Raw genomic sequence first — 27,661 nt, 5'->3', positions numbered from 1 at the left:
TGCTAGTGTATAAAAAGGTGGAGCCTCCCGCTTGTCACGTTTCACGCAGCGGCTCTGCCCCTGCCCACTTCCCCAGCACATGGGACGGTTGGGGCGGGTCGTCAACGCGCACACAGCCGCTCCGCCTTACGAGGCGTTGTGGAAGAAAGGATCACAGACCGGGAGGCGATAAACAAGCATGCGATGCATGTATGTTTTTTAGAAAGGGAAAAGGAAACATAGCGACCATAGCTAAGCTTCAGTGTAATAGGATTCCGGGGTTGGGTCTGTAATGCGCCGTCCCGTTGTGCGCTCAGGAGCAGCGTCCAAGAAATCAGATTTCTCTGGGCGACTTGTGTTTACACAGGAGCCATCCACAGCCACGTTTTAAAGCACGCAAGCGAGCTCGTGCTGGGACAGTACGGAACTGTTTTGGCGTTTCGAGTCGCTGCAAACAGTGGAGGACCGGAGCAGAGAGAGACACGCTGCAAAACACGCCACCATATAAATATATCAATTGACGTGACATTGGATGTGTGATTTTTGGATGACATGCAGCTGATCGACGGGCCGAGCACATGTGCGTGTAGCAAATCGCTTGGTTGCGTGCAACTTTTTGCCGTGGATGCGGACAGGGAAACTGTTGCAAACTAACCACAACTACGCCCCGGCCTCGGTTGCAGGGGATGGTACATCTGGATCGTTTATTTATTTTGTTAAAGTAGTCTTTTAGTACCCCGCGTCACTGTCAACGAGATCGACCGAAAGTCCCGCCGGGGGTCGACATGGAGAGTCCGGATGAGAGGGAGACCAGTCCTCCAAAGTCGGACAGGAGGTTCGCCCTGACGTACGTCGGCTGGTCCTCGCTCGACAGGCGGACCACCCTGCCCATGCTGCCGTGGCTGGTGGCGGAGATCCGCAGGAGGAGCGAGAGGGGCGACTGCGGCCCCGCGGTGCAGCCGAGGGAAGTTCAGCTGGTCCTCAACCCACCGTTCGTCCGGTGCGTCCCCTCCAACAGCAACTGCTCGTCGGTGTTCATATTCGAGCACAAGGCGCAGCTCGTCTCGCGCTTCATACACAACAGCAACGACCTCACCTACTTCGCCTATCTCACGCGGGGCCAGCCCGACAACCCCGAGTCCGAGATGTCCTGTCACGTCTTCCGGGCCAACGACCCCAACCAGGTAGGGCCCCCCCCCACCGAGAGTACAGAATACAGTTGACACGTGACACAACAGCAACTATACCAGGAAGAGAGAGTGGCACGATATTCTCAGTCTATTGTTCTTCACAATGATGATGTTGATGGGAGCAGTAGAATAATCTGTTATTAATGTTATTTCTGGATTATTGCACTTGAGAAGTGAGTTTTTAGTGACATCACACTTCTTAAAACTGCAGTACCAAGCTGTCATTTTAATGTTTTCGTCATATTCCAAAAAGTCCTGAGGGTCCCTAACTGTAAATGTGATGTCAGGATTTACAATATGGTCCACCTGTTTACTTTTTCTGATGGACTGAATCTAGCTCCACGTGTAAACAGAAGACAAAAGCTATGTCTTGTGCAGGGCCTGAATAGAAATCTTCTTTTATGTCATTTAATCCCAAACACAGAGAAGATTAGTCAACGGTGCAAACATGTTTGCTTCGGTATTAAGTATTTAGGCCACCGGTCAGTCGCTGGGAATGATAAACGGAGCAACCCTGGATTTGTTTTGTTTTGTTGGCAAAATTAATCCATCTCTTTGCTTTTCCCCTTTTTCAGGGGGTGGTGGTCAGACATCTCTCTGGTGGCTGTAGTGTGACAACAACAGTATAGGCACAATATCGAGTCAGCACATTTACACGCTGATCAGCATGCCACTCTTGAGTAATGAACTGAAATGTCGTAAGCAGTCAAAAAATCAGGAACGTGGGAGTCAGTGTTTTAAAGAGAATGAGTGTGCAGTCATGTTTTTTTTTTTTTTCATCTTTGCTGAAATGCACTTTTTGGGGAACGGTGTTTCAGGCCCTGTGCTCAGGAGTTAACCACAGTGGCACTGTGGTGTGTGTGAGTTTGCAGTAGTGAATTAGAATGTTTGTTTTTTGTTGTTGTGTTTTTATATATGAATCATGGGTTCAGGGGTTGTGCCAACAAGATTATTCACCTGCTTTAAGACCAGCTGGAGTCTTACACCCTGTCAATGTTATTCCTGTCTCCCCAAATAAAGAAACCGTCTCAAATAATGTCTGCAAACTGATATCCAGTGATGCTAGCGTTCTGCATCGATCTCAAATCCGCCGGCGTTGTGTCACGTTTCCTGTGGTGTGTGCAGGCTGTTGGTTTTGCTGGTGAAAGCTGAGAGCAGAAGAGTGCTCCGAGGCAGACGCACTCTCGAGGTGTCATGACCCCTTTGCTGCCATCCGAATGTTTGCAGCAGTCAAGGGGAGAGGCATCTTGGACATACCTCAGTCGGCGTAATTACGCAACAAAAAAACTGGTTTGGCAGCCGACGAGCGAGCAAATGTGCAAGGTGAACCATATGGAATGCATGGCTTATTCTACCAGTGCACTGCCACGTGTAACAGTCTGTTGCAGACATTGTTAATGATTCGATTATTTCATCTTTATAATACAGGGCTACAGGAGCACTCATTGTGCTTTGGTGGGTTTTCTATGTGTCCCAACTGAGTTTGAAGACATTCTTACTCTTTGCCTTGTTTTGGAGTGACAGGCATGTTTTATTTTTAAATCTATTCTTAGCACGAGGCCTCAGGAAAGACCCCTGGCATCTACCGATACGATGTGAAAGGTTAAAAATGAAACGACGCTCGTGGTGTCCTGAAGAGGGGCAAAGCTTAGGTGGCTCTGTAGAATTTGTACAAGTGGGAGGAAGAAATGGAGTTTTAACAAGAGGGATATGAATACACATGGAATGTCCTATTGTGTGTGTGTTCCTATGTTTGAAACCTCCTCGACTTGAAATGCAACTTTGGTCCCCATGGAATATAAAGGGTTGTGATGCCGTCGTTAGCGGTTAAGCATAAGGTGCGGCCAGTCTGCCATTACTCGGTCATCGCTGCACTCTTGATTGGTGTATCCATGACAACAGGCTCCACATAATAGTTAGATTGTAGCGTTTTACTTGGCTCACGGTTTGGGACACTCCTTTACGTCCCCAGTGAGAGACTCATGACAGCATGCTCAAATTTAACTCTCAACTCATCTCCATTGTGCTGTTATCAAGGCAGCAGTACACAGCCAGAGCCTGCTCAGTGTAGACCACAGGCCTGTGTGTTTTCCACCTCCGCTCCCACTTGGACCTGGACCACAGTGGAATCCCTCACGTTGTCTTGTGGGTGCTGGTGATCATTCTGCGACACGTTGCGATAGTGGGACACAAGACTGACTTACATAACTGCCCTATACTGTAGAAGTCTAAATCAGTATTTAGGAAACTTCATTCTGTATTTTGAAATAATACAAAAAAAAATCATGACTTTCTTTTCCCATTCGTTGCTATTGAGAGGTGTTGATAAACTTGTTGAGTCACACCTGTGCTCACTTTGGTTAGCCGGTCAGGCCAGGTTGCCGCGATCATGGTCACATTTCTTGCACAATGAGAAACTACATTCTTGTTTGGTTTCATGATTGATGATAAAGTGTTTAATCTGCAGTGCATTGGGAACAAATTTGACTTTATTCATATGTTGACAAGTGTTACATCTAAGTGAGGATGCATTATATTGTAAAGAAGTAGCTTTGCATGCTTGGAAATGTTTCCTGCCTTTACCTCCATATGCTTCAAGAGTCAGCTGACTCCATTTTTTTCAGTTGATTCTTTCTTTTTTTTTTTTGCTGTAAAATACATTGGTTTGTCAAATCACATGATGTAACTGTTTGATTGTATGCACAATGTGAGAGTAAACATAACAGAGAGCTCACTGCCCCAGATCATTTTATCATTTATCATTTGTTCTCTCGTCGTACTGTTATGACACGCTAAAGACACGGGAGGATGTAAAGTAGAGTTCATTTCTCTGCTCTCTTGAAACATTGTGATATTCCCTTATGACATGAGCTTCTTGGCCCATGTTAAGAGCCTTCGTGTTGCTTTGTGTTGAGTTGGGACATGAACTTTGTTACACTACAGTGCCCGGTTTGTGTTCAGGCAGATGGAAAAGCACTGGGAGGACGTGACGGCTGTGGTGAAAACAGTGAGCTGCCTTTTGGAACCAATCCTTGGAGAGCTTCCGCCACACAAAGACGGCTATGTTCAAAGCAACAGTATTTATCCAGGTTATATACAAGCAACAGCAGATTCATGAGCTGGTTTCTGTTTCAGTGTTTCTTTTTGTCTTTTTGGGGTTGAACAGTTGAAGTTTGAACAAATTGCTGTTATTGGATTTATTTATTTTGAGTAAATTTGCAAGAACTTACAGTTATTACTTTCAACGTAAAAAAAAAAGCATGTAATCTTGGAATTGCTTATGTTCTGACATGGGGAACTACCTCCCAGGTCTCTGTCTACTTCTGTCCGTATCTTACATAGACGCAATGATAACCTGTGTGTCTCTAAAAGAAGTCTTAAGTAGGCTTAATTGCAGATGGTGTGTGCAAGTGTGTTGGGTCACCAGTTTGGTTTAATGGTGCCGATAAGGGCAACAGAACTATGTGGCCTGCTACTGTTTGACCTGCTATTATTAAGGGCGACTGTTGGTTTGACATGACATGAGCCATGCAGTGAGAGCGCCCTAGGACTCCACCAGCTCAGAGGGAAACGATCCTCGTGTTAGTTTTCTCCTGAGCTCTAAAGCTGCTGCTGTTTGTTTAAACGGGCTTTGGATTACATGTATTGTTTGATAAAGCCAGGCAATGATGAGTGAAGGTTGGCTGTAAAAAGCAGTTTGAAGGAGTGTAAGAGTGGGAGGCTATGTTTGAATAGGTTTCCGTGGGGGGGGGGGGGGGGGCCTTTCCTCTTTGCCTGTCTGTGCCTGTCTCCACCCGAGGATTGAGCACCTTTCCTGGATCTGTATTAGGTTGACTACAAATATTTAATCAGATCAAATGGTGCTGTGGCGTCATGTTACTCATGTATAATCCAGCAGTGCCCTTACATGTTAAGATGGCGCTGTTAGGTTTTTTTATTCCTACACAGGCCTTACAGATCAGACAGTGCAGCTGTGATTCGCAGCCACCAAGGCCTCTGAATTACCGTGACCTTTTAGTGTCGGCACTGCTTTGGCCAATGCTTTTTTCCTCCCGACAAAGGTATTTTTATGTGCTTGCTTTGACATTTTACAAAGATTCCAGAATTTCATTTAGTTTTATGAATGTATTTTTTGTGTATTTTTTTTAATGTAACAAAATGGGGCTGCTAACTGCATTTCGTTGCACAGCCCAGCTGTAACAATAACAAGTGAACAAGTGTACCTTGGAGATGCACTTAGCTGTGTGGGGGGCCAATTAAGAAGAGTGAGTGAGAAGTCAGCTGGCAGTGAATGGCAATTATGAAATGGGCAATAAAAGGTGTTTTTTTTGAGACGGCTTGAGTCGCCTCAACCGCCAGACGTCCTTGAGCTTACAGCCGTAACTGGCTCTCCGAAATATTGTGTTGTTTGCTGTAGCACAATGCGAGAATAGCTGTGGACAGATGTAGAGGTGCACACATACTTGCGACCGATCGCATGATCCTCCTGGCGGATATGATGACAATTACACAGGTCGGTGTTGTTCGAGTGAACAGATGGCTGAGCACGTATGAACAACTACCCACCACCTGCCCTTCTTCCTCCTCTCAATGCAGCCCTCTGTCACCAGCCACGCACGGCTCTACCGCCTCGGGAAGGCAGGCACTTGGAAAACGGGACTTTAAAATAGCTCATGTGGCCACAGCAGCAGCATGGCATTTTTGATCCCTCCAGTGTCTCATACATAAACTGGCCTCCATAAAAAGCAGGACGTTTGTATTTTGTTTACAATCGGCTCTTTCCTGTTCTGCCTGCCCTCCCGCTGCTCTCCTGTGGCTCTGGTCACACCTCTGCTGTAAGACTCATTTTGTTACATAACTTCCCTCCTCAGTCTACATAATAAATGTATTTGCTCAACAGTCAGTTGGCGACTCTTATCAGATAGCCGCTGTTTGTTCTAGTGCTCATTGTTGTCTTAACCAGAGTATGTGACTGACCTTCACTGTGGCCCTTGGTCTCGCTTTTTAGTGAGCTGTGGGGGGTGGGGGGGGGGGGCTGGGCTGTCAGTCCCATTGTCTCTGCCAAAAAGAATGACAACTTGATTGTAAAAGTGCCTCATGACAGAATGATGAACTGCCTTTTGAATTCCGTAGTATTGCGTAAGAGTGCGCTTTGAAAGACGTACATTTTCTGTCGTGACTTGTTTGGTTGTTTTTCCTGGATGCAAGTTACCGAAAACGGACATCCTGCTTTCTGCAGGACAACAAGGTGCAGGTGCCTCACGCACACACATACACACCCACTCCTTTCCAGCTCTTTGTTGTCTCCTCATTCCCATAGAGTGTGGGCGTTTCCTGTCTCCTCACCTACTTCTGTTACTGATGTGGTGTTTGGTCTGTCTGTTGTTGACTAGCCTTAGTTAATTTTTTTTTTTTTAAAGTCACATGAAGTCAGGTCATGGTATTTGTTAATCCAAACATGTTCTTGTGTGAACTGCAAGTGTCAGCCAAACATAGTCTTACTTGTTCTGTTTTGACTGCTCTTTGTGTATTTAGTCTACACGTGTGTCCCCACACCCTGCATTGATTATGATGTGATTTTAAACATTATAGGAAGTAGAAACAACTCTCAAACGGTGTCTTTTGAGTTAAAAGAGTTTTTGCAAATGATGTTGTTGTGTCCATCTCAGTAGTGTTGAGTTATGTTATTCTCCTGTGTGCAGTCGTGAAGGAAGAGCTGCAGAGGAAAACCTCTTACGATTGGCTCCAGTTCGCTTCCCTTTCCTCCTTTGTTTTCCTCGTTAATGTCTTCCTATTTGTCATATACCTTCGGTCCTCTCTCCTGTCTTACAGGTCCCTGAGGTGATCAGCAGCATTCGCCAAGTGTCCAAATCAGCCTTAAAGGAAGACGCCAAGCCCAAACAGGAAGCCGACGAGGCCTTCTACAACTCCCAGAAGTTTGAAGTGCTTTACTGTGGCAAGGTAGAGATGTATGAGCGCCTTACTTATGAAGTGTTTTTCCATTTTATCTAGGCAAATTGTATTAATGCAGCTGAATTTATAAAAAATATCCAGGTGACAGTTCTGCTCAAAAAGGCTCCTGCCACCCTCATCGATGACTGCATCGACAAGTTTCGTCTGCATGAGGTCGAGCGCAAGCGCCTGCGACTGGTCAGCGGCCGGCAAGGGTCCACAGAGGGTGCCCCCGTGGAGTTACTCATTGGGGGAGAAGGAGACCCCCTCTCCTCTGCTCTGGATGAGAGTATAGAATACACGGAAGGCCCCGGAGTGGAGGACATGACTGGAGGTGAGAGCCTCATGCCGATTCGGGATTAGCATGAGCACAACAACCGCTCAAAGCTGAATCTGCAAGTAGCTTCACTCAGATTTTTACCGCACACAATTAACCGTTCGCTAAGCCCTGCACCCCTTAGTTACTGTGGCTACGCCTGTCAAGTCTAATGTCTAATTGCCAGCAGGGGGCGAATCCTCTGGTTGCAAAAACAAGTCTGATTGTACAGGAGAAAATGACCCTACTTCTCACTCGATTTATTACCTCAGTAAACGCCTTGTTATTCTCTTGCATCGTGGAGCTAGTTAGTATGTATTCTAATTGTATTATTCTCATTATTGCATGCAAGTACGGAAAACGTTAGATGAATATTTGATTAAACTGGATGACAAACTGCTGCATTCTGATTGGTCATGTGGTGGACCTATGCACCAATTAGAAAAGCGACTAAAATATTGTGAATGTAAATAAACTGCTCCGTATGTCTCAGGTAAAAGCCTGTCTAACAGTGCCAGTCAGAGCAGCCTGCGGGGAGCATTCCCCGAGTGCATCCTGGAGGACTCCGGGTTCGAGGAGCCCCAAGAGTTCCGTATGCGCTGCAGCAGCCTGGCCGGGAGCCTGCATAGGAAGCCGGGGGAAGGCGTCATCTTGGGCCCTGTGCGGCGCAGACACTCGAGCGCTCCGAACCACGTTCAGCCGTCTGACTCGGACAAGAACCGCACCATGCTCTTCCAGGTAGAGGACATGTGACAGTGCAGTCGACCTCCACGAGAAGTAATGATGTGATATGCTGATGTCTTGGTTTCAGAAATAGTGCATCGGCTCGGGGGTTTCTTATCTCCGAGACCAGATAACTGGAGCTGGTAGAACTCAGCACTGAGGAGCTTTATCGTAACGGCAATGTACTCACATTAACAGATAGCTGCTTTGTTGTTGAGTGCTTAGTTTGTACCCGAGGGCCTGGCCAGGACCCAGGGGTCTATTGTATTTTAATTACAGTATAAATGGACATTTGTACTGAGCTGTGTTAACATTTTTTACTATTTGCAGTGGACGTTAGGTTTATTGGACTCTAAATATACATCCTTTGTATCAGCCTTGAGCGAATTTCTTCAAATTTGGCACAAACATCTACTTAGACTCAAATTTGAGGTCAAAGGTCACTGATTTCACAAAATAAAATTTTGTCCTCAACTGAAGAATTCATATGACAATTGCATACAAACGTCTAATAGCATAAGATGATGTCATTTTGGACAGACGTGGATCTGAACCGCAACTTGGCCGGTTTATTTCTAATTTGTGTAATTCTAGTTTTCCCATAACTCCATCTGTGACACCAGAAACCCAAATGGCCCGCTTGCTTCATGTCATTTTTGGATTTTGAAACCCTCTCTTTATTTAATTCTGAGCCTCTTGCTACTGCAAGTCATCTTTCTGTGCACGTGGCTGGCCGTAATATTGCAGCGACTGGCATCGGCCCTCTGTCGCAGCCCCGGTTAAAGAGGCCGTAACTCCTGCGTAAACCGCCGCTTTGCGGGAAGCATGCGGCCTACGGAGTGAGCCAGCTGCCATTCCTCACACACATGTCCATTTGCTCACGAAGCTAATTTTTAAAACTAGAGCACAACGCTCAATATGATATTCCACATAGCAGTCAATTGTGGGAAAAATCGTTGGTGCAGACTTGTTGACCTCGATTTTGAGAGTGTGCTTTTATGTGTGTCACTGAACGGGTCTCCGAACGGTTGACACTGAGATTATCTTTGACTCGGGTAGAAACGGTGTGGTGATATTGTTTTGTGTTCGTACTCTTTCATGTATCTCTATGTGGTCTCACATGAATCTGTCTGAATATACTTTTGTGTTTTCGCAGGTCGGGCGTTTTGAAGTGAATCTCATAAGTCCGGACAGTAAAACAGTGGTGCTGGAGAAAAACTTCAAAGATATCTCATCGTGCTGTCAGGTTGGTTTATTTTTACTCACTGCATTTACACTAAAAGCCTCAATTTTCTGTCTCTGCTGCGGCCCCAGCAATAAGATAAGCTCAGACTAATTTGATGCATTTCTTCTGTGGGCATTACTGCATTACTGCCCTCCTTTACAGCCCAGCAGGCCTTTTTATTTTTCATTTAATTCTGGCGTCTTTATCAGTGATGTAGAAATATGTTCTTTTCTTTTTTTTAACAGCGCATTGCAATCCCATTTTTTTTAAACAGACATCCAGGATAAAGATAATGCACTGTCTAGCATGAGCAAATTGGCCATTTCACTAACCTAATGGAAAACGGAAATGGTGGCTGTAAAGAGCCATTATGCTATCTGAGACATGTGCTGTTTTATTAACTTGCAGCTCGATGATTTGTATCGCCGAACTGAATGCAAAGATCTAAACGTGTGGCGTTCCCTTGCCGTGATTCATTCTAGTTTCCCCGTTTGTCTCGAAATGTGACGCAGGGTGTCAAGCAGTCCGACCATTTTGGATTCATCGGTCGCGACCAGTCCGAGGCTGGTCCCAGTCAGTATGTGTGCTATGTTTTCCAGTGTGCCAGCGAGTCGCTGGTGAGTCATGCAAAACGCCACTTCAGCTTCCGCTCTCAACCCGATACTTGTATTTTAATCCGTGCTGTCCTTGCGTGCTTGTCTCGTCCCCGCTTTATACCGCGTACGTCAGGTGGATGAGGTGATGCTGACCCTGAAGCAGGCCTTCACGACAGCAGCGGCATTGCAGAGCAACAAGACCCCGATCCAGCTATGCGAAGCCTGCCCCATGCATGACCTGCACAAGCTCTGCGAGCGGATCGAAGGTGAGCCGCGTGAACTCAGTCACTCCCTCCGGCTTGAGTTATAAATGTGTCGATGCGTGGTCAGTTTCTCCGAGTTCACGCGACACGAAAGGGCTCTAATTCTCAGTTCCTATTCTGTTCCCAGGTCTCTACCCACCCAGAGCAAAGCTAGCTATCCAAAAATATCTCTCCCAGCTGACTGACAATGAGCAGGCAGATATTTTTGAGCGAGTTCAGGTAAGGTTAGCTCTGCACGCCTGATCTGAAATTTGTGACATATTGACAGTTGATTTTTTGTGATTGATTTTTAAAGACTGCTTCAAAGCAGTGCTTTTTTTTCCTTCTTGTGTTTTGAGTGTTTGTGTATCCATGTCTGCAGAGACTGAAGCCCGGGTCGGACCAAGAGGAGAACGAGCTGGTGGTTCTCCATCTGAGGCAGCTCTGTGGAACCAAACAGAAGAGTCACCTCCACATCGGAGAGGCCCCGCAGGTAGATGCTTAAACCGGTAGACCCTGAAAAGAAATCATAGTTACAGATTTGATTTCTTTAGCTTCACTAGAGAGCCGAAAACACATTTTCACTCAAATCTAAATCAAATGTAGTAGTGCGGATGCCTAAAACATTTCCAAGGGCCTTTAACAGCCTTGAAATTTGAGAAAAGTCACTTTAGCGCTGAAAGGTTTAAAAAATAATTTGGTTTTATTTGCAGAAAAGAAAATAATTTTGCATTGTCTCAGCAGTCTGGGCCTCTCTGTCTACAAGTAGTTATTGTCCTACGGTTCTCTTTTGGATTTTTGTGTGAATATAGCAGCAGTTTTAAATAGACAAGGCCACAGAAAAGATTAAAAAAATAGACACGATTGTACAAAACAAGATAGTGTGAGTCCTTGGATTCCAGTCAAACAGGTTTTTTTTCTGTTGGTAAAGCAACCTTTGTGTGAGTGAAGGTACGGTTGCATAGAACGTGTTGGGAAATGTCCGATGGCTGCTTTTGATGCCAAACCTTTTCAGCTCTTTACTTCCATCTTAAATGTTAAGGTCATCATAGTATAATGTTCCTACAAAGAACTAAGCTGGTTATCAATTGACTGGCTGTTACATTCAAGAAGTTTCTGCGGGGAAAGCGTGCCATGGAAGTATGAAAGGGTAGTGGATGCTTACTTTAGCATGATGTAGCCTGAGCGCCTGTATGTTAAATAGTAAATTAAAATGGCAGAACACCAGTCAACACATCCAGTGTTATTCTTGGCCGTGTGGTTTTGCTACTGCATGCTCACAGAGTCTGTTTTGAAGGCTCACACTGACAGTCACGCATTTTTTATTTCTGTGATTGTTTCCCGTTCCTCTGCCCGTTGTCATCGTCTGACAGAATGCATCAAACAGCTCATCGGCAGGAGACGGCACGGCCGCCAGCAGTCGCTTCAAACTCGACATCCTCAAGAATAAAGCTCGCACATCGCTCACCAGCTCCCTGGAGAACATCTTCGCAAGGGTGGGTCACGAGAAAGAGTCTTTCTTTTTATGACACATTTTCTTTTCTGCCCCTGCCTCGATCTTAATTCAATGTTCTGCTGTTATTTCATCAAAGGTTTTGTTATGCCTCCTCACCGGCAATAGCCTTTGCTTGAGGCATTATGTTTTTGGGTTATCTGTCCCTCCGTCCGTCCCGTTCCTCCGGGTCTGATGGGTGAAGCCAATGCGAAAGTGTTTTAAACTTGCATTCTCTCTTATGGCCAGCAGGGGGCGACTCCTCTGGTTGCAAAAACAAGTCTAATTCTATAGAAGTCTGAGTAATGACTCTACTTCTCTCTTGATTTATGGTCTTAATCTTTAGTTTCAAGTCTTCTTCAATACAGCATCATGTTCATTTCGTAAATTATTCATTTGGAGACGAATGGATCATAAAGCAGAGAGTGTTTTAGGGCAGGCCAACCTTGTGATTGACAGGTCGCTACCGGAGCCGTCTACGCCGTCTCTACGTCACTCCTTCGCAATTCAAATATGGTCACTTCCTTTCACTGATTGCAAAAAGCAAAGATGGCGACGGCCAAATCGCCCAACTCCAGGCTTCATAACGGCGTCCACAAACCAATGGGTGACGTCACGGTGACTACGTCCACGTCTTATATACAGACTATGGTCCTGTTCTTGTGAACACGATATCTCAGGAACACCTGGATGGAATTTCCTCTAATTTGGCAAAAAAAACATCTACTTGGACTGAAGGATGAACTGATCAGAATTTGATGGTCAAAGGTCACTGTGACTTCACAAAACGTGCTTTTGGCCGTAACTCAATAATTGATATGCTAATTATGACAATATCACACAAATGTCAAACAGGATAAAATGATGAAGTGATGACATTTTGGACAGACGTGGATGTAAACTGCAACCGGACTGGTTGGCGGAAATGTACAACCGCGACGCAGTGATTCTAGTCCTCTCTGTCTCTAAATTGAATCTCTGAATCTTAATTCTCCGCCCACCAGACAGAATGTGGCCACTGTGTTGTCTACCTTTTATGTGTCTCTCTGCTCTCCCTCTCTCTCTGTATCAGTTGCCGTTTCTGTGTCATTGTCATCCAGGGCATTTGGATTGACCCATATCTGCCAGTGAGACAGCTGAATAATTCCTTAGTAGAGGGATCCAGGCAATCTGAGACCTCTGCTGCCATCTGTTATTGTCTCAGAGAACTTAGCTCAGCGCTGACATGTTAACGTTATCAAGTCAGGAAATGTTGGTTCATTATGATTCATGTTTTACTCCCTTCTTGAAAATACAAACGGCACCTTCTGTCGTGAGCGATTGGTACATTTTGTGTAAACATGTTTTCATTTATGCATTTGTTCTTTCAGAACTTGTTTTATATTGTGTCATCACCTCTGTCCCCAGGGTGCCAGCCGGATGCGGGGCCGTTTGGGAAGCATGGGAAGCGTCAGCAGTTTTGAAAGGGTAAGTGTTCCTCGAGGGGTTAACACGAGAATTCCCAGAACTTCACTCGAGGGGCTCTGGGAATTCTCACTTTTGACCCAGTGGCTCTTAAAAGGATGTTATATTCCATCTCTGTCCTCATGATAGGCTTTCACTTTTGTAAGTGTCACTAGCTGGAGGCGGCCAACAGTTCTTTTCTCACGTGGAGAATATTATTCCCACATCTCATCATGCAGCTGCACTGGCCAAAAGACAGAACAGCACAGCAGGGAGTGGACCATTTGGGGTTGTCTGCTCCACGGTGTCACCGCTGTGCAGAATGTGGAGCGAGTGTGCGATGTCGTCCCTCTGACCCCCCATCAGTCATGATGGAGTTGCTCCACTGATGTTAGCATCGCACCCCTGGGACATTGTCGGAGTTACAGTGGACGGATTAAAGGACAAAGGATCCATCCGTCCCATTCTCCTGAAGGCGATATCTCAGGATTAGGGAATTTCTTCAAATTTGGCACCCGTACTCAAGGATGAACTGATTAGAATTTGGAGGTCAAGGTCACCGTGACCTCATAAAACACATTCTTTGCACCATAACTCATGAATTTATATGCCATTTATGGAAATATCACACGCATGTCTAATATGATAAGATATTGAAGAGATGACTTTTTGGACGGACATGGATGTAAATTGGAACTTGACTGGTTGGCGGAAGCGTACAACCACGAGGTGGTTATACCAGGCGGCAACCTCCGGTTCTAAGGAGTGAAGCCAATGCTGAAGTGTCTTAAACTTGCATTCTCTCAAATGGCCAGCAGGGGGCGACTCCTCTGGTTGTATAGAAGTCTATGAGAAAATGACTCTACAAAACGCTGAAGGCTTCAAAATGGCAGTTCACACACCAATGGGTGACGTCACGATGACTACGTCCACTTTTTATATACAGTTTATGGGTAACTCTAGTTTTCACTTAACTCCATCTGTGACATGAGAAAACCAAATGCCTGCTTGCTTCATGACATTTTTGCATTGAAACCCTCTCTAAATTTAGTTCCCGTCTTTTTGCAACTGCAAATAAATTATATATTTGCATGTGGCTGGCAGTTAGAACTTTGTCTGTGTCAAAACCTGCGTCTACACTACCCACAATGCAACACCAGTGCCTATAGTTCAGGCGAAGATTTGAGTGTTTTATACTAATAACGGCAAATGTAGAGATGATCAGCAGGCTACAGAGGTCTGGTGAGCGCCCTTCTTTCTAATTGAAAAACTCAAAAATGTCATTTTCATTCTCAAACTTGTAGTCTATAGACCCAACCAATGCTGACTCAAGTGACGTCACTAGAGGCAATTCATCAGATTACACGTAGCTTCTTACTGGAGCCACAAAAGGCTTTACACCACTTTTTTTCACATGTCAAGTAATACTCAACGAGACCTGTAAAGTGATTTTGATGTGTAAAAGCGGTGGAGTTCTCCTTTAAGCGCATGGTGCTCTTCCTATTTACCGCATGGAGATATTAAATATAGACCCTCCGCATTTGACTTACTTTACCTGTTGCATCAATAATGTCATCCCGTCAGATTCACTGTAAGTATGGAACGCCAAATGAGGGAAATTATTCACATTAAATCAGCCGTCAAGAGGCCATGTCAGCAAATCCACCAATACCGGCTGTTCAATAAGTTAAAATCACAATGACACAGACAGCCCTACTTATGAGGACAAAATCATAAGTTGTATGTTGTTCAATGTAAAATGATGTGCATATTCTGTATGTGCAAGGAGAATCTGGCGTCTTAAGGCGTCTTATTTTAAGGCTCACCTGCGCCCCTCTTTGTGACATTAGTGACGGTCTGAAGGGTGTTGTTTGCCCTGCGATTTGGGGATTTTGTCAGGATGCTTATGTCGAGCAGGAAGTTCAAGTCAGGATGTCCAGTTGTGATTCTGCTGAGCCATGCCCTTCCTTTCCCCTGTCATAGGACAGCACGACGCGACACCCTGATCCGCTGAGTCACGTCATCTTATCGACCAATCAAAATTCAGCCAGTCAGCTGACATCTGCCATGATTTACACAGGGTTAACAGGCCGAAAGACCTTTTCAAACCTGCAATGTGATGAGCGGTGCAAAGACCTTGGAGAGAGTGACAGTAGGTCTATCAGACCTTGCGTTTTATTTTCTCTGTGTATTGAAAGAAGCAGCACAAATATTGCTAAATATCTCCTGCCATGTCAGATCTTAGAGAGGGAGGTCTGTCAGAGCAGGGAGGGAGATTGGAGGGTTTTCATGTGGAGCTGAGCCATTCCGGTCCTCCCCACCAATCAGTGTGTGAGGCCGTGAGTCACGGGACGCTGGCCATTAGAATACAATAGATATGGGTGTTGTGCTGCCAGGCGGGAGGCAACTCAGAGTCCATGAGTGTTGAGTGGAGAGTTAAATGTGGAACGTTGGTTGTTTGGCTTTACGCTGGCTAGGTAAGTGCCTGTAACTTGAGTATTTTGGGTGGTGTTATTTATTTATGGAACAGGGTTACTAGCAGTGTGTGGTTTGCCTGCCAAAGGTATTTAATGTGATTATTACCCGTTGCTGCTTAAACCTAGGTTATTGATCTGCGTAGCTATGCAGAATATCTTAGAGGACTTTGTTATCATGCACCACTGTGTCACTGTTTCACTCTGTCATCCAGCTGTGCAGTCAGACACATCAGAAAATCCAACCGTGCTTTAACATATAATTAGAAAGTCTCATAACTGTACATAACTGTTTTTTTTCACCTATGTACTGACTTATTTCTGCTGCTCGCATTCGGTCCCCCTCAGCAGGATGAGGAATCGCCCGGTCACTCCCCTCCGGGCTCCCCTCCCGCTTTCCCCGACGACGGCAGTGGCGACCCGGAAGCCGGCCTGCAGTTCCGCCGGCGTGCCCACACCTTCAGCCATCCACCTGTGAAGAAACGCATCTCCTTCGAGAGCCAGCCGGCCGCCCTGAGCAGACAGCCTCCGCTGCGCAGACAGCAGTCTGTTAACCCCGAGCTGCTGCAGAGCAGGTAACTTATGCTAGTCAGTCCCGGCCTTACTAGTTCGAACCCATGGGAGAAAGGACAGTATGCATCTCTTAGTAATGTTGCAGGAGTGGATGTTTTGCACAGGGTGAATTGCGCTAAAAAGCTTCTCCAGGAGTGAGCTTTTGTGTTTTGTTTGACTATATATTTAATGCTAACTTTTGCTCAGAAAATCAGAACCTGTTGCTTTTCTTTGAATCCGTTTTAACGCTAACTAAATATTGAGTTAACCTTGGATGTTCACTCAAACAATGTAATCTATTTGCAGTGCTCTCTCCACCTCCCGCTGCACTATCCCTGAACAATAGCGTCACAAGTTTCCTGTCACTGTTTTGATCCCCTCATGTGTTCCTCAGCGTGTTTCTGTGCTCCCACCAAAAAGCTCATTCTTTTTGTGTGATGTTTGTTTTGTTTTTTTGTATTTGTGGGCTTCTCATGTTTGGCTCGCCCAGTCCCGTGGCCGTCTCGAGATCGCGCAGCGTCTCGGAGAGCGAGTCCACCTTCGGCCTCCCCTCCTCCTTCTCTGCCCCCACTTTCCTGAAAAGCATTTACCAGGGCTCGCTGGGCTCCCTGGCAGACAGCGGGAGCCTCAAGAGGTGAGAGGGGGGGGTGCGTTCAGACAAAATCCCCCCCCCCTACTTATACCCAGACCACCAAGGGGCGGGAGGGGCAAACGGGTCTTTGCTGGGATGGCAGTAGCCGTATGTACGTGTTGGCTGTCCAAACCTTTTAACACCCAGCTTTTTCTGTCCCTGTATTTTCATACTTTGTTTATCCACAGCAACCTTTTTAATAGTAAAAAATACTTTACAACTGTTTCCTTTTATTCCCGCCATCGTCTCTGCAGCTGGACCCCCCCCCCCTCTCTTCCTATTTCTCTCAGAAGTAGAAGTGGATGCTGATATCCTCTCTTGTTGTATTTGCATGTAGATTTCAGACTTTTTTGCACGGCAAAACTGTATTTACTCTGTATTTACAGCCTTTATTAACCACACATCACCTTGTCCTGACCAGTGCCACCCACGATGCCTCAGGAATTCTTAAGCATCACGCCGACTCAGTTCAGCGACCTACTTACTTTGAAAGGTTGCTGTTAATGTTCAGCTGCACTAATCTGTATGTTCGAGGAAAGCAAGACACGCGGCTGACACGGTCTAGCAGGTGTCTGCATGGCAGAAAGTAAAGGTCAACATTTGCATTATGAATGAGATTCAGTGGAGCAGGCATTGTAAAATGGCATTTCCACAGGATGTTTTTCCTCCTCCTCAAACTCTGAGTGCTTTTGTTGATAATGCAGCAAAATGCAATTGATTATTTAAATAAATAAAAAAAGAGCAGGTTCAAAAGACACCTTTTTGAAAGACACCTCGACCTGCAGAGTATTTAGATGTGAATATGCCAACATATTCACAGATCGCTCTATCTGTTGCACTGTTAGATAACTTAACCCCAGTGCTGTCTTTTACTTTGTGGCTTTTACGAGCAGGAAAACATAATAAGAGGTAATGTGTCAAGTGAGGAATTTTAATCTGATGTGTGCAGAACAGCTGAGAGAGTAAACAACCTGGTCTCGTTGACATTTGTTTCAACAAAGGTCACTTCCTGTTTTTCCACTGTGCACACGATGAGGCGGGCGTCCGCCGCGCTGACCAAGCTTGTTAACTGCTGTAGCTGTCGAGTGATCCTTGACAAGTGGCACGAAGAGCTTGGTTCTTTAACGGAGGAGAAATGTAATTTGTCCTTGTCGCTTCAGTTCTTGACATTCCGTTTTCACATTCAACAGCTTCGGTGTGTAAATGTACCGTTCACTCTGAACAAAAAACACTTAAAAACAAAAAAGTTGGTGCCAGGATTTCAAATGTATCAGTACAAATCCAATAGGTCATATAATGAATGCGTAACTTTTAATTGCACTGGTGCTCAGAAACTGCAATGCATAATGCGCTGCAATATTTCAGAGAGCTACATTATCACGTTCATTTCACATGTATGTAGAGTAGCCTTACTAGTTATTGAAGTAAAACAGCCCAACCTGCAAAAGAATATCGACATGTCCTTATTTCTGCTGCTATTGGACTAAATATGTTGTGTCGGTAATGGCATCATGCATCATTATGCTGCGCTCCATCTCACCCACCTTTTTATGCACATTCCATGCTCAAATGTGAACTTTCCACATATGAGTACGCACTTTATTTTAGTTGTTATGCAATAACGCCGTTAAGACAGGACCTTTTTAGAACCTGCCAAATTCCCTACAGACACGGTTCCCTTTGTCTGCATTGTCTGGTTGTTTGCAGGTGTGAATTTATGGCTCCGATAAATGTGAAACATGAATAACTTGAAACGGCGAACATGAAGCTGTCCAGCAGCTCAGTAACCAGCTTTTCTTCTCCACTAACAAAAAGTATTTTTCCAGAAAAGCAACGAGCACGCATGCGCCTCAGCTGTGGCCGTCTGTGCGGCTGATCTTACCTAACAACACTACCTTTTGCCCTAACAGTAACATGGACATTGGGAATCAGTCAATGCCCGGTGCATGTTTTCCTCATCAGTCAATTTAAGCTTCACCTGGACCATTTCTCATCAGCTCAGAGAGTTTGCTGATGGGAACCGTGCGTGTGTGTGCGCGTGTGTGTGTGTGTGTGTGTGTGTGCACGCTTGTAAAAAGTTGATGAAAGAGTGTCTGCGCAAAGCGACACCTGAGTCGTTTGCCGGGCGTCCGTGACGCTGCTCTCCTCTCTCGTAGCAATGGGGAAGGCAGGAAGAGGACCCTGTCCACCTGCAGCGGAGACTCGGTGAGCGGGGGCCTCCCTCCGACCCCACGCAGGGTCTCCTGGAGACAGAAGATCTTCCTGAGGGTCGCCTCGCCCATGAACAGGCAGCCCGCCTCGATGCAGCACCCAGGTCCGGTAACACAATCCCTCAGTCCGCTTCTGAATAATCCACACGCGCATTGAAAATGAGGACATTTGATTCTTGTGGAAAATTCGGACACTTCTGACTTTTACATTGCATGTGTCGATGGGGAAAGCAGTAAGGGCTGAGAGGAAAGGGGAATAGTCCCACTCCCTCCTTGTCAGATAAACGGTGATAACGGAGCTTGTGAAAGTGATCCTCCTACCTGTTCTCATGGCCTGTTTTCTTGCCTTTTATAGTCTTTCATACTCAAGGGCGCTTAAACACATAGCCAGCGGATTATCTCCAGATCCAGGGCGTTAGCAACATCTTAGCCTCACAAACTTGGATAGCACACACCGTCATTTGGTTCATAGAAAATATTGAGACATTAAAAAGATGCGTTTTCTTTTTTGTTTCAGACTACTTTGACGGCAGGGAGCTGTTGCCCCTCTCTCCTCGCAGCGCGGGCTCAGGTCTGGACCCTCTGGGGCGTCTGCTGCCCCCGGCGGGCGACCCCCTGTCCGGGGAGAGGCCTAAGAGGACAGGGGCCGACTACCGGGCCCTCTGGAAGACGGCCATCCACCAGCAGATCCTGCTGCTGCGCATGGAAAATGAGAACCAGAGACTGGAGGGTGAGTTGCGTTTACTGCTGTGCACAAGTATGATAATCGCCCCTAGGACGAATACTTCCTTTGGTCACATGAGGGACAAATATGAGGAGTCTTTAGTGTATTTGTTTCGCTGCAGACACTGGAGGTATTTTATGAATCGTCACGGGGCTGTTCTTGTTGAAACCGGCTCACACTGGGTCGTATTGTTAAGATATTTATTACAGTGGGGACTTCCAGTCCCATTTCCCCCTCCCAATCATGAAAGTTTTACACTCAGCCCTCACCACACGCTCTCACACTTACAGTCTTGTTGTTCGCCGCTGAAGCTTTGCGAGCGTGGACGGAGGATAGAAGGCTCCTCCTCACGCTGTCGTCTCCGTTTATTTTGAGAGGTCGAATGTTGCCGTCTCGGTCGGAGATTCTGGAGCAGTGGCTATATTTAGAGCAAAATGTTTCGGTGTTGCATATGCACGCAGTTATGAACACATGCAGATATGCAAACATACTCAAGCGCTCACTGGGTTTAGGTGCATGTATGAGGAAAAACCAACAGTAATAGTTGAAATAGCATTTGTAAATATTGCCCTCTAATAGCCCAAGTTATTAAGGGTGTATCCCAAACTTTATTTTAGACATCCATTTTTTTCCTCTCCTCCCCTCACAAGCACTCGTCTCTAAACAGGAAGTTAGCGGGCAAGAGGAGGAATGGAGAGGAGGAAGTAGAGGCCATTTGGGACACTTCATTAGCTACTGCATTATCATAAAAAGGCATCTTTATAGCGAGGTGAAGTAAACCCCACATTGTAAATGTGGTAAAGTCTAAGACCATAATGTGTGTCAGATTTATGCATGTCTACCTCAAGCAATGGACAAAGAATAGTCTTGCTCTCAAAGGAGGACATAGCCTTTATATTCTATTACTATAATATAGTATATTAGATTATGCAATAATATGCTATATTATATTAGATTATGCTATACTATATTATATTATGCTATATTATATTATACTATATTATATTATACTATATTAGATTATACTATACTATATTAAATTATACTATATTATGTTATATTATACTATACTATATTATACTATATTATATTAAATTATGATATATTATATTAGATTATACTGTATTAGATTATTCTCTACTTTATTTGATTCAACTATATAATATAAAATTAGATTATACTAGATTATATAATATTATTTTGTATACCAACACATCTTTTTCCCTTTGTTTGTTAACATGACATCAATGCTGGTCTGAGGACCTAACTGTGAATATCCCTTTTCAATAGAAGGTAAGCGATATGAAAGCAGCCCACGGGATCAAGGCAGATAGATGTCTTGCATGATTTCGGGTGTTGGTTTATTATATTCCTTCAATTTCAGCTTCTTTTGTTTGCATGTTCAGGGCTGATCATACATGGTTCATGGTGTTTTTGTTGTACCTCTATCCCACTACCTCGATGTAGCCTCTCCATGCCTCCAGCATAATGGAGATGGGTCTTTGGTGTTAATGTGGGTATTGTGGCTTTTGTGTTTACACGGCAGACTTTCCATGGCAACTGGTGACAAAACGCGCGAGGCACTGTTTCCACACTTGTTTTCAAATCTGCCGTCTTTTAACTAGCCTGTTTTACACACGTTTTATAAGCACAGCCCTCCTTTTGTGTACCTTTTGCTCTTGATTTTCTGGTGCAATCAAGAGACTCTTAATTGACAAAATGATGTTGAATATTTTTCTTGTCCCGTTGATTGTGTTGCAGCAAGCAGGGATGAGCTGCACATCCGCAAGGTGAAGCTGAACTACCAGGAAGTGGGCCAGTGCTCCAAAGAAGCGCAGGCATTGTGGGAGAGAAAGCTGTCAGCCCCAGGCAGAACGACGGTCCCACAGGACAAGGAGGAGATGTGTCGCGCTCTCCACCAAGGTGAGAGACGAGTGTTTTTAAGGGTGGTTGTGAAGACGTGCCTGGTGTATTTGTGTGTCTGTGAACACACGACGGTGCATGTGTGACGTATTGAATGAGCACGAGTGTTTTGTGCAGGTGTTCCTAAGAGCAGGCGTGGGGAGGTCTGGCTCCTCCTTTCCCAGCAGCACCGGCTGCGTCACAGGCTGCCCCAGCGCCAGCAAGCCCCGGACACCCCCTACCAAGGCCTGCTGAAGCAGCTCACCGCGCAGCAGCATTCTATTCTGGTGGATCTAGGTGGGCACACGGTTGTAAAAAAAAAAAGGGGGTCCTCCTTCCTCTCGAAACGCTCACAGAAGCTATTTTTGTAAATGTTCAGATGTAAATGTTATCTTTGTCCTCTCAGGCCGGACCTTCCCCACCCACCAGTACTTCTCAGCCCAGCTGGGTGCAGGGCAGCTGTCCCTCTACAACCTCCTGAAAGCCTATTCTCTGCTGGATACGGAGGTACATGCTGTAACACTGTTTCTTTTCCCTGCCATAGTGGTGAATATTATGACATTGGTAGTACATATTTTGTGTTTTTTTTTTTGTTTTTGTGTGCGTGTGTGCCACACAGGTCGGCTACTGCCAGGGCATCAGCTTTGTGGCCGGAGTGCTGCTGCTGCACATGAGCGAAGAACAGGCCTTTGACATGCTGACGTTCCTCATGTACGACCTCGGCATCAGGCAGCAGTTCAGACCCGACATGGTGTCTCTCCAGGTCAGTACACGAATGGCTGGCTGGTCCACTAAACCGTTAGAATATGAGGAACAGTTTCAGCTACGGAGTCGTTTAAATGCGTTTGAATTCCTGCGAGATAATTTAGGGATCAGCATCAGAGGCGATAAATTGTTTGAGGATTCAAGGATCATTTATTGTCATTATTGCACAACCAAATTCAGTTCCAGCCCATTTGTGACACAACACATGACAAACAAAACAAGACAAAAACAGTAGTGCATTCCTGTAGTGCATTTTTTTAATTTGCATCATAAGGACTGTAAACAGCAGCAAAACAAATTCAACATTAAAAAAAACATTGTCCATCGTTATGACGTAAACACAGACTGTATCTCTTTTTTGCGACTGGGCATCAGACAGCCAGCAGTAGGCTGGGTAACGGAGTAGCCGCAGGTCCTAGCTTGGTTAGCTTCCTATCTCTTCTCTGCTCCCTGGGACAGTATGGTGGCCTTTGGTCCGGCAGGTCTGCCTGGTTTTGTTGGTCTGTTAACTAACCTTCAGTGTCGTTCTTTGCTCTTCTTTCAAAGAAGAAATACTCAACAGTTCCGATAGAACTGATGCTACTGCAGCATCTATGCTAACATCTTTAGGAGACGCCATTGTTGTTTTGAAGAAACAGTCGTCTCTCTGTGTCCTGTGTCCACGCCACTAGCTGCCAGTAGCTCATCAAAGGACTCTGATTGGCGCAGACACAAATGCATCACTTCAAGCCTGACAAGATGGATTTTAATGTGATATGTGATCCCGTGATTCTTGCTTGATCTTATTACATCATGAAAATCTAGCCCCTCTGCAAGGTAAATAAATCACAGCTTTAACCGCACTGTTAAGTAATAAAGTGGTGTTCATACAGAAGATGAAATCCTCTGAACATTAAAGCCACTATGAATAGAAGGAACGCAAACGGCAAAGACTGCTTCAGTTTTCTCTCAATAATAGATTGGGCTCAGAATAATAAGAGCATTTCATTTTGGTAGTAATAAAAGAGCTATAATCACAATAATACTCCACACTGTGGCTTTAAATTTAAATGTTATACCATACATACAGCATCGACCTATTGGGAACAGCATGGGAGTGACAATCCCACTGGACTTTAACATTCAAGTTTTAGCTGTCGTCTGCCGGCTGTAAAAGGCCTTGTGTACGTTATTAGTTAGCAACAGCAAACAGTAGCCAGTGTCTCCACCTCTTATTCAAGCCACACCTGCATGCCTGCTCTGTTAGCTTCTGTTAAAGATCAGCTGACCTCGCCGGGGTGAAAGCACCGACAGGCGTGGTGATGTTTAATCCGTAGCAGGTAACCATTTAGCCGAGCAGTTACTCTCCACACTGCAGCTCTGCTCTTTGAGGACTAACTCCAGAGGTTGCAAAGTAAGGAGGACTTTGTTTATCTCCGTGCAGCGGCTCAGCACGAGGAGGTAAAAGTATTACTTGTCTTCTTTGTAACCGTCAGGAAATTGTAAGACTGATAACCGTCTAATTTTAGCTCGGGCTAACTTCTGCTTCTCTTTTCTGTCGTCTGCGCATTTCACTGTGGCACAGTATCACTGCAGTAGTTAGCACAGCCCCTCTAATGCTCGGCCTTGACGCGTGTCTGAGCAGGACTCTAGAGCAACACTGGTACTGCTAAGAAGCTCCCAGCGAGGGTGAATGTTCCTCTGCCAGCTAATAATTCTCAGACTGCTCTGTTCCCTGCAGATCCAGATATTCCAGTTTATTCTGTGTGTTTGTCATCTGTCTGAACATGTGTGTGTGTGTTTATGCCCGTGCCCACTTGCCTCTGTGTGTCCTCCCAGGTTCAGATGTACCAGCTCTCCAGACTGTTGCACGACTACCACCGCGACCTGTACAACCACTTGGAGGAGCACGAGATCGGCCCGAGCCTCTACGCGGCGCCGTGGTTCCTCACCCTCTTCGCCTCACAGTTCCCGCTCAACTTCGTGTCCCGCGTCTTTGGTATGTTCTTAGGATAATGGCTCGCTGTGTTTCGCTCACACGCAAATGCTCATCTGGCCCTGTGAGAATGTCAGCTTTGGAAAAAGTGTGTTAAACCTTTTTGTTGTGGTGTTTGTATGCGTGTTTCTTTTCAGATTTCATATTTGTCCAAGGGACCGGGGTGATCTTCAAAGTGGCTCTCTGTCTGCTGAGCAGCCATGAGGGGGAGATAGTGGAGTGTGACAGCTTCGAGAGCATCGTGGACTATCTGAAAACTACACTTCCTGCCCTCACTCAGACCCAGATGGAGCAGACCATTGCCAAGGTACAGAGTGGGAAGTTGAAATAGTATGATGATTGGCACAATGACGCATGTAAATGTAAATGTTCTGCACGAGTGGCAACTTCATCGTTGTGGTAAGCCGACAGGTTCCTGATACTTGTGATGTCTTTAGAGGGGCCACGTTGTTAAAGACCCCCAATACAAGGCACGGTCCCAACGAGAATGCATATTTAGATAAAGTATTGGATAACTAATCAAAAATACATATATATATTTTCATTTTCAGATTTGCTGCAAAGAAAAGCATTTTGATTCCATGTGTTTTTACAAGTGGCGACACGGAGCAGTCGAATATTCGATCTAGCGAGCCCGATTCAACAATCTCACAAAATTGTTGCTGTGACGGGAAAATGTGGTTAACATGAAGCTTCTGTTTAACAATCAAAGAATACATGTATTAGTTAGATCACTCCGATAAGTATGAACATTATCAGAGTGTTAGATATTCTTTGAAGTTATGACCGATTCGCTAAAATCAGCTGTGGGAGTAGCGTCTGGTTGTGTCTCGCTGTCTATTGATCTCGGCTCTGTGAACCGCACTACACACACACAAACACACACACACACACACACACACTACACACAACAAACAGGCTGCCCATTACTCTCAAATAATAGCTCATCAACAGTAACGACTAACTCTGCCAATACCTTTGCTGTTTTCACTGTTTTTCTATAGATGCATATAGCTTAAAGAGACAGTACACCCCACATACCCCAAAATACATACAGTATCTGTCCTTTTATCTGCAGTGCTACTTATCATTCTAGATTGTTTTGGTCTAAGTCACTTAGTGTTGGAGATATCAGCCGTAAAGATGTCTGCCTTCCCTCCAATATAAGGGGAATATATGGCTTGTGGTGCTCAAAGCGCCAAAAAAAAAAACATTTAAAAACTCAACAGCAATATCTCTTTCCAGAAATCATCAGCCACAGACTTATTTTCTGTCAACCGTAGTTCCTACCTGAAACTGCTCACAACAACTGTGCCATTATTATCCAGCAGATTAATAGTGCATAAGGTTGGCAGTATTGTATATTTGTATTTTTTCAACAATGCCCATGACAATACCAAAACCAACATTATGTTAGTCCATCTCCCAGTACTTTCGGACTTCTCCAGACGGTATGTGGCTCTCAACCCCAAGCCCATTTGTTCCTACTGAAGATGTAAAGCTTTCAAATCACTGACTCACCCTTTAAGCTCACTATACAGACTCATTTTGCTGGACCTTACAGTTGCCTTTTCTAACAGTACCGATATACTGATGACTTTTGTAACCCGTTGTTTGCCAGGTAATGGAGATGGACATCTCCAAGCAGCTGCACGCGTACGAGGTGGAGTACCACGTCCTGCAGGATGAGATGTTAGAAGCCGGGCCGCTGCCCGATGACTCCGACCGGCTCGACAAACTAGAGAAGACCAATGTGCAGCTGAAGAAACAGAACATGGACCTGCTGGAGAAACTTCAGGTAGGGAAGAGAGAAATCACACTCTACAATTGTTACCTTTCACATCAGTGGTAATGGGATTTTGGGAAACGGCAGCAAATGCTGGGTGTATAATTTGTAAGGATATTGGTTGTTTTGATGATTACTCATTGAGGGAATTGATGTGTAACTGTGGGAGGTATTTAATTTGTTGGTCAGTTTATGATTCCTTCTTTTGATGGACTGGTGAACGGCTCTGTCGTATTTGTTTGGAGAGCCGCACTGATGCCACTGATAATGCCTCAGACCGCCCATAGATGGCACTGAAACACAAGTTAAAGACTCAATGAGAATGACAGCTCTCGTATCTGCTGTGACTAAGATAAGAATAGTGGACACTTAGTGCAACATTTTACAAGTGAATTACGCAAAGCCTGGATTCTGCATGCACCACAATCATATCAATCATATCAGATTTTGTGCTATGGTTCTGGTAAAAAGTCGCACGAGTGCCGACTTCCAGCGGAGTTCTCAGAATCCGTAGCTCCTGTGCTAGATGTTTAAGCCCCCTCTGTCTTTGTATCGCACCCCTGTACTCACTGAGATGCGACATCTCTGTCCTCCAGGCAGCGCGGCAGAAGATCCAGTCGCTGGAGACGAGCGTGGAGAACTTCCTGTCTCGGGAGAGCAAAATGAAGCACGTGATTCGCTCTCTGGAGCAGGAGAGGGCAGCTCACCAGAAGACTATCGAACGCATGCGCTCGTGCCTTCCCCCTGACGCCCTGACAGATGTGGAGATGACCCAGATCAAAACGGGACCCAACGGGAAAGCCAAAACTGCAGCCAAGAAGCCCTGATGGCAAGCAGGGTGAGGGAGAGGGGGGGGGGGGGGGTGCAGAGACTGAAGTGAACAAACACAGACTGCTTCAGCGGGGAAGCTGCTGAGCTCCAAGGCTATTGTTGTACAGCTGCACAAACGTGGCAGGCTTTTGTAAGTGTGTGACGTGTGGACTTTGTACGGGAAATATCTACGTGGTGTTCGTCAGCATGCGATAGAGCAGTGGGAGGATGGTTTCAGTCGTACATTAGCGAAACAGACTGCTTCCAATCGGTGCGTCAAAAGCTGCCTCTCCGTTTCACTGCCAGTCTGAAAGGTGAGATCAAGATGCGCAACATCCTCCCTTTTTCAGATTTTTTTTTTTATGAGTAATCATGTGGGGGGTTTTCTAGTTTGACACAAGTGAGAGACTTGTGTCTGCCTCTGCGAATCTTTTTTTAAAGCCGCATTGATGTATTTGCTACCGGTCTCTGTAGCACCACAAAAGCAGTTAAAAGAAGTTACCTGTTGGCAAACAATCCTTTGGACCTCAGGTTCGTGTGTGTGTGTGTGTGTGTGTGTGTGTGTGTGTGTGTGTGTGTGTGTGTGTGTGTGTGTGTGTGTGTGTGTGTGTGTGTGTGTGTGTGTGTGTGTGTGTGTGTGTGTGTGTGTGTGTGTGTGTGTGTGTGTGTGTGTG

General features: G+C 45.4%; 1 protein-coding gene across 2 annotated transcripts; it reads left to right on the top strand.

Moving 5' to 3' along the window:
- The first annotated feature begins 171 nt into the window (after positions 1-171).
- Positions 172-27,661, top strand: tbc1d4 (TBC1 domain family, member 4). Of its 2 annotated transcripts, XM_076081918.1 has the most exons (23): positions 172-1,163; positions 7,002-7,130; positions 7,224-7,455; positions 7,931-8,175; positions 9,317-9,406; positions 9,898-10,002; positions 10,115-10,247; positions 10,372-10,463; positions 10,606-10,716; positions 11,597-11,719; positions 13,123-13,182; positions 15,981-16,207; positions 16,675-16,818; positions 18,972-19,129; positions 19,543-19,755; positions 21,511-21,672; positions 21,790-21,948; positions 22,058-22,158; positions 22,271-22,414; positions 24,235-24,394; positions 24,529-24,698; positions 26,013-26,189; positions 26,774-27,661. In XM_076081918.1, the coding sequence occupies exons 1-23, from the start codon at positions 765-767 to the stop codon at positions 27,002-27,004; spliced, it is 3,765 nt and encodes a 1,254-aa protein (XP_075938033.1). In that variant the 5' UTR covers positions 172-764; the 3' UTR covers positions 27,005-27,661. The 2 variants fall into 2 exon arrangements, with proteins under 2 accessions (XP_075938033.1, XP_075938032.1); XM_076081917.1 differs by lacking the exons at positions 172-1,163; positions 7,002-7,130; positions 7,224-7,455; ... (14 more) ...; positions 22,058-22,158; positions 22,271-22,414 and adding an exon at positions 23,720-23,856.

The sequence above is a fragment of the Anarhichas minor genome, unplaced genomic scaffold (genome assembly GCF_050575085.1).
Source record: "Anarhichas minor isolate MPS153535 unplaced genomic scaffold, ASM5057508v1 ptg000087l, whole genome shotgun sequence".
Lineage (NCBI taxonomy): Eukaryota > Metazoa > Chordata > Actinopteri > Perciformes > Anarhichadidae > Anarhichas > Anarhichas minor.
This window is presented reverse-complemented; position numbering and strand designations above follow the sequence as displayed.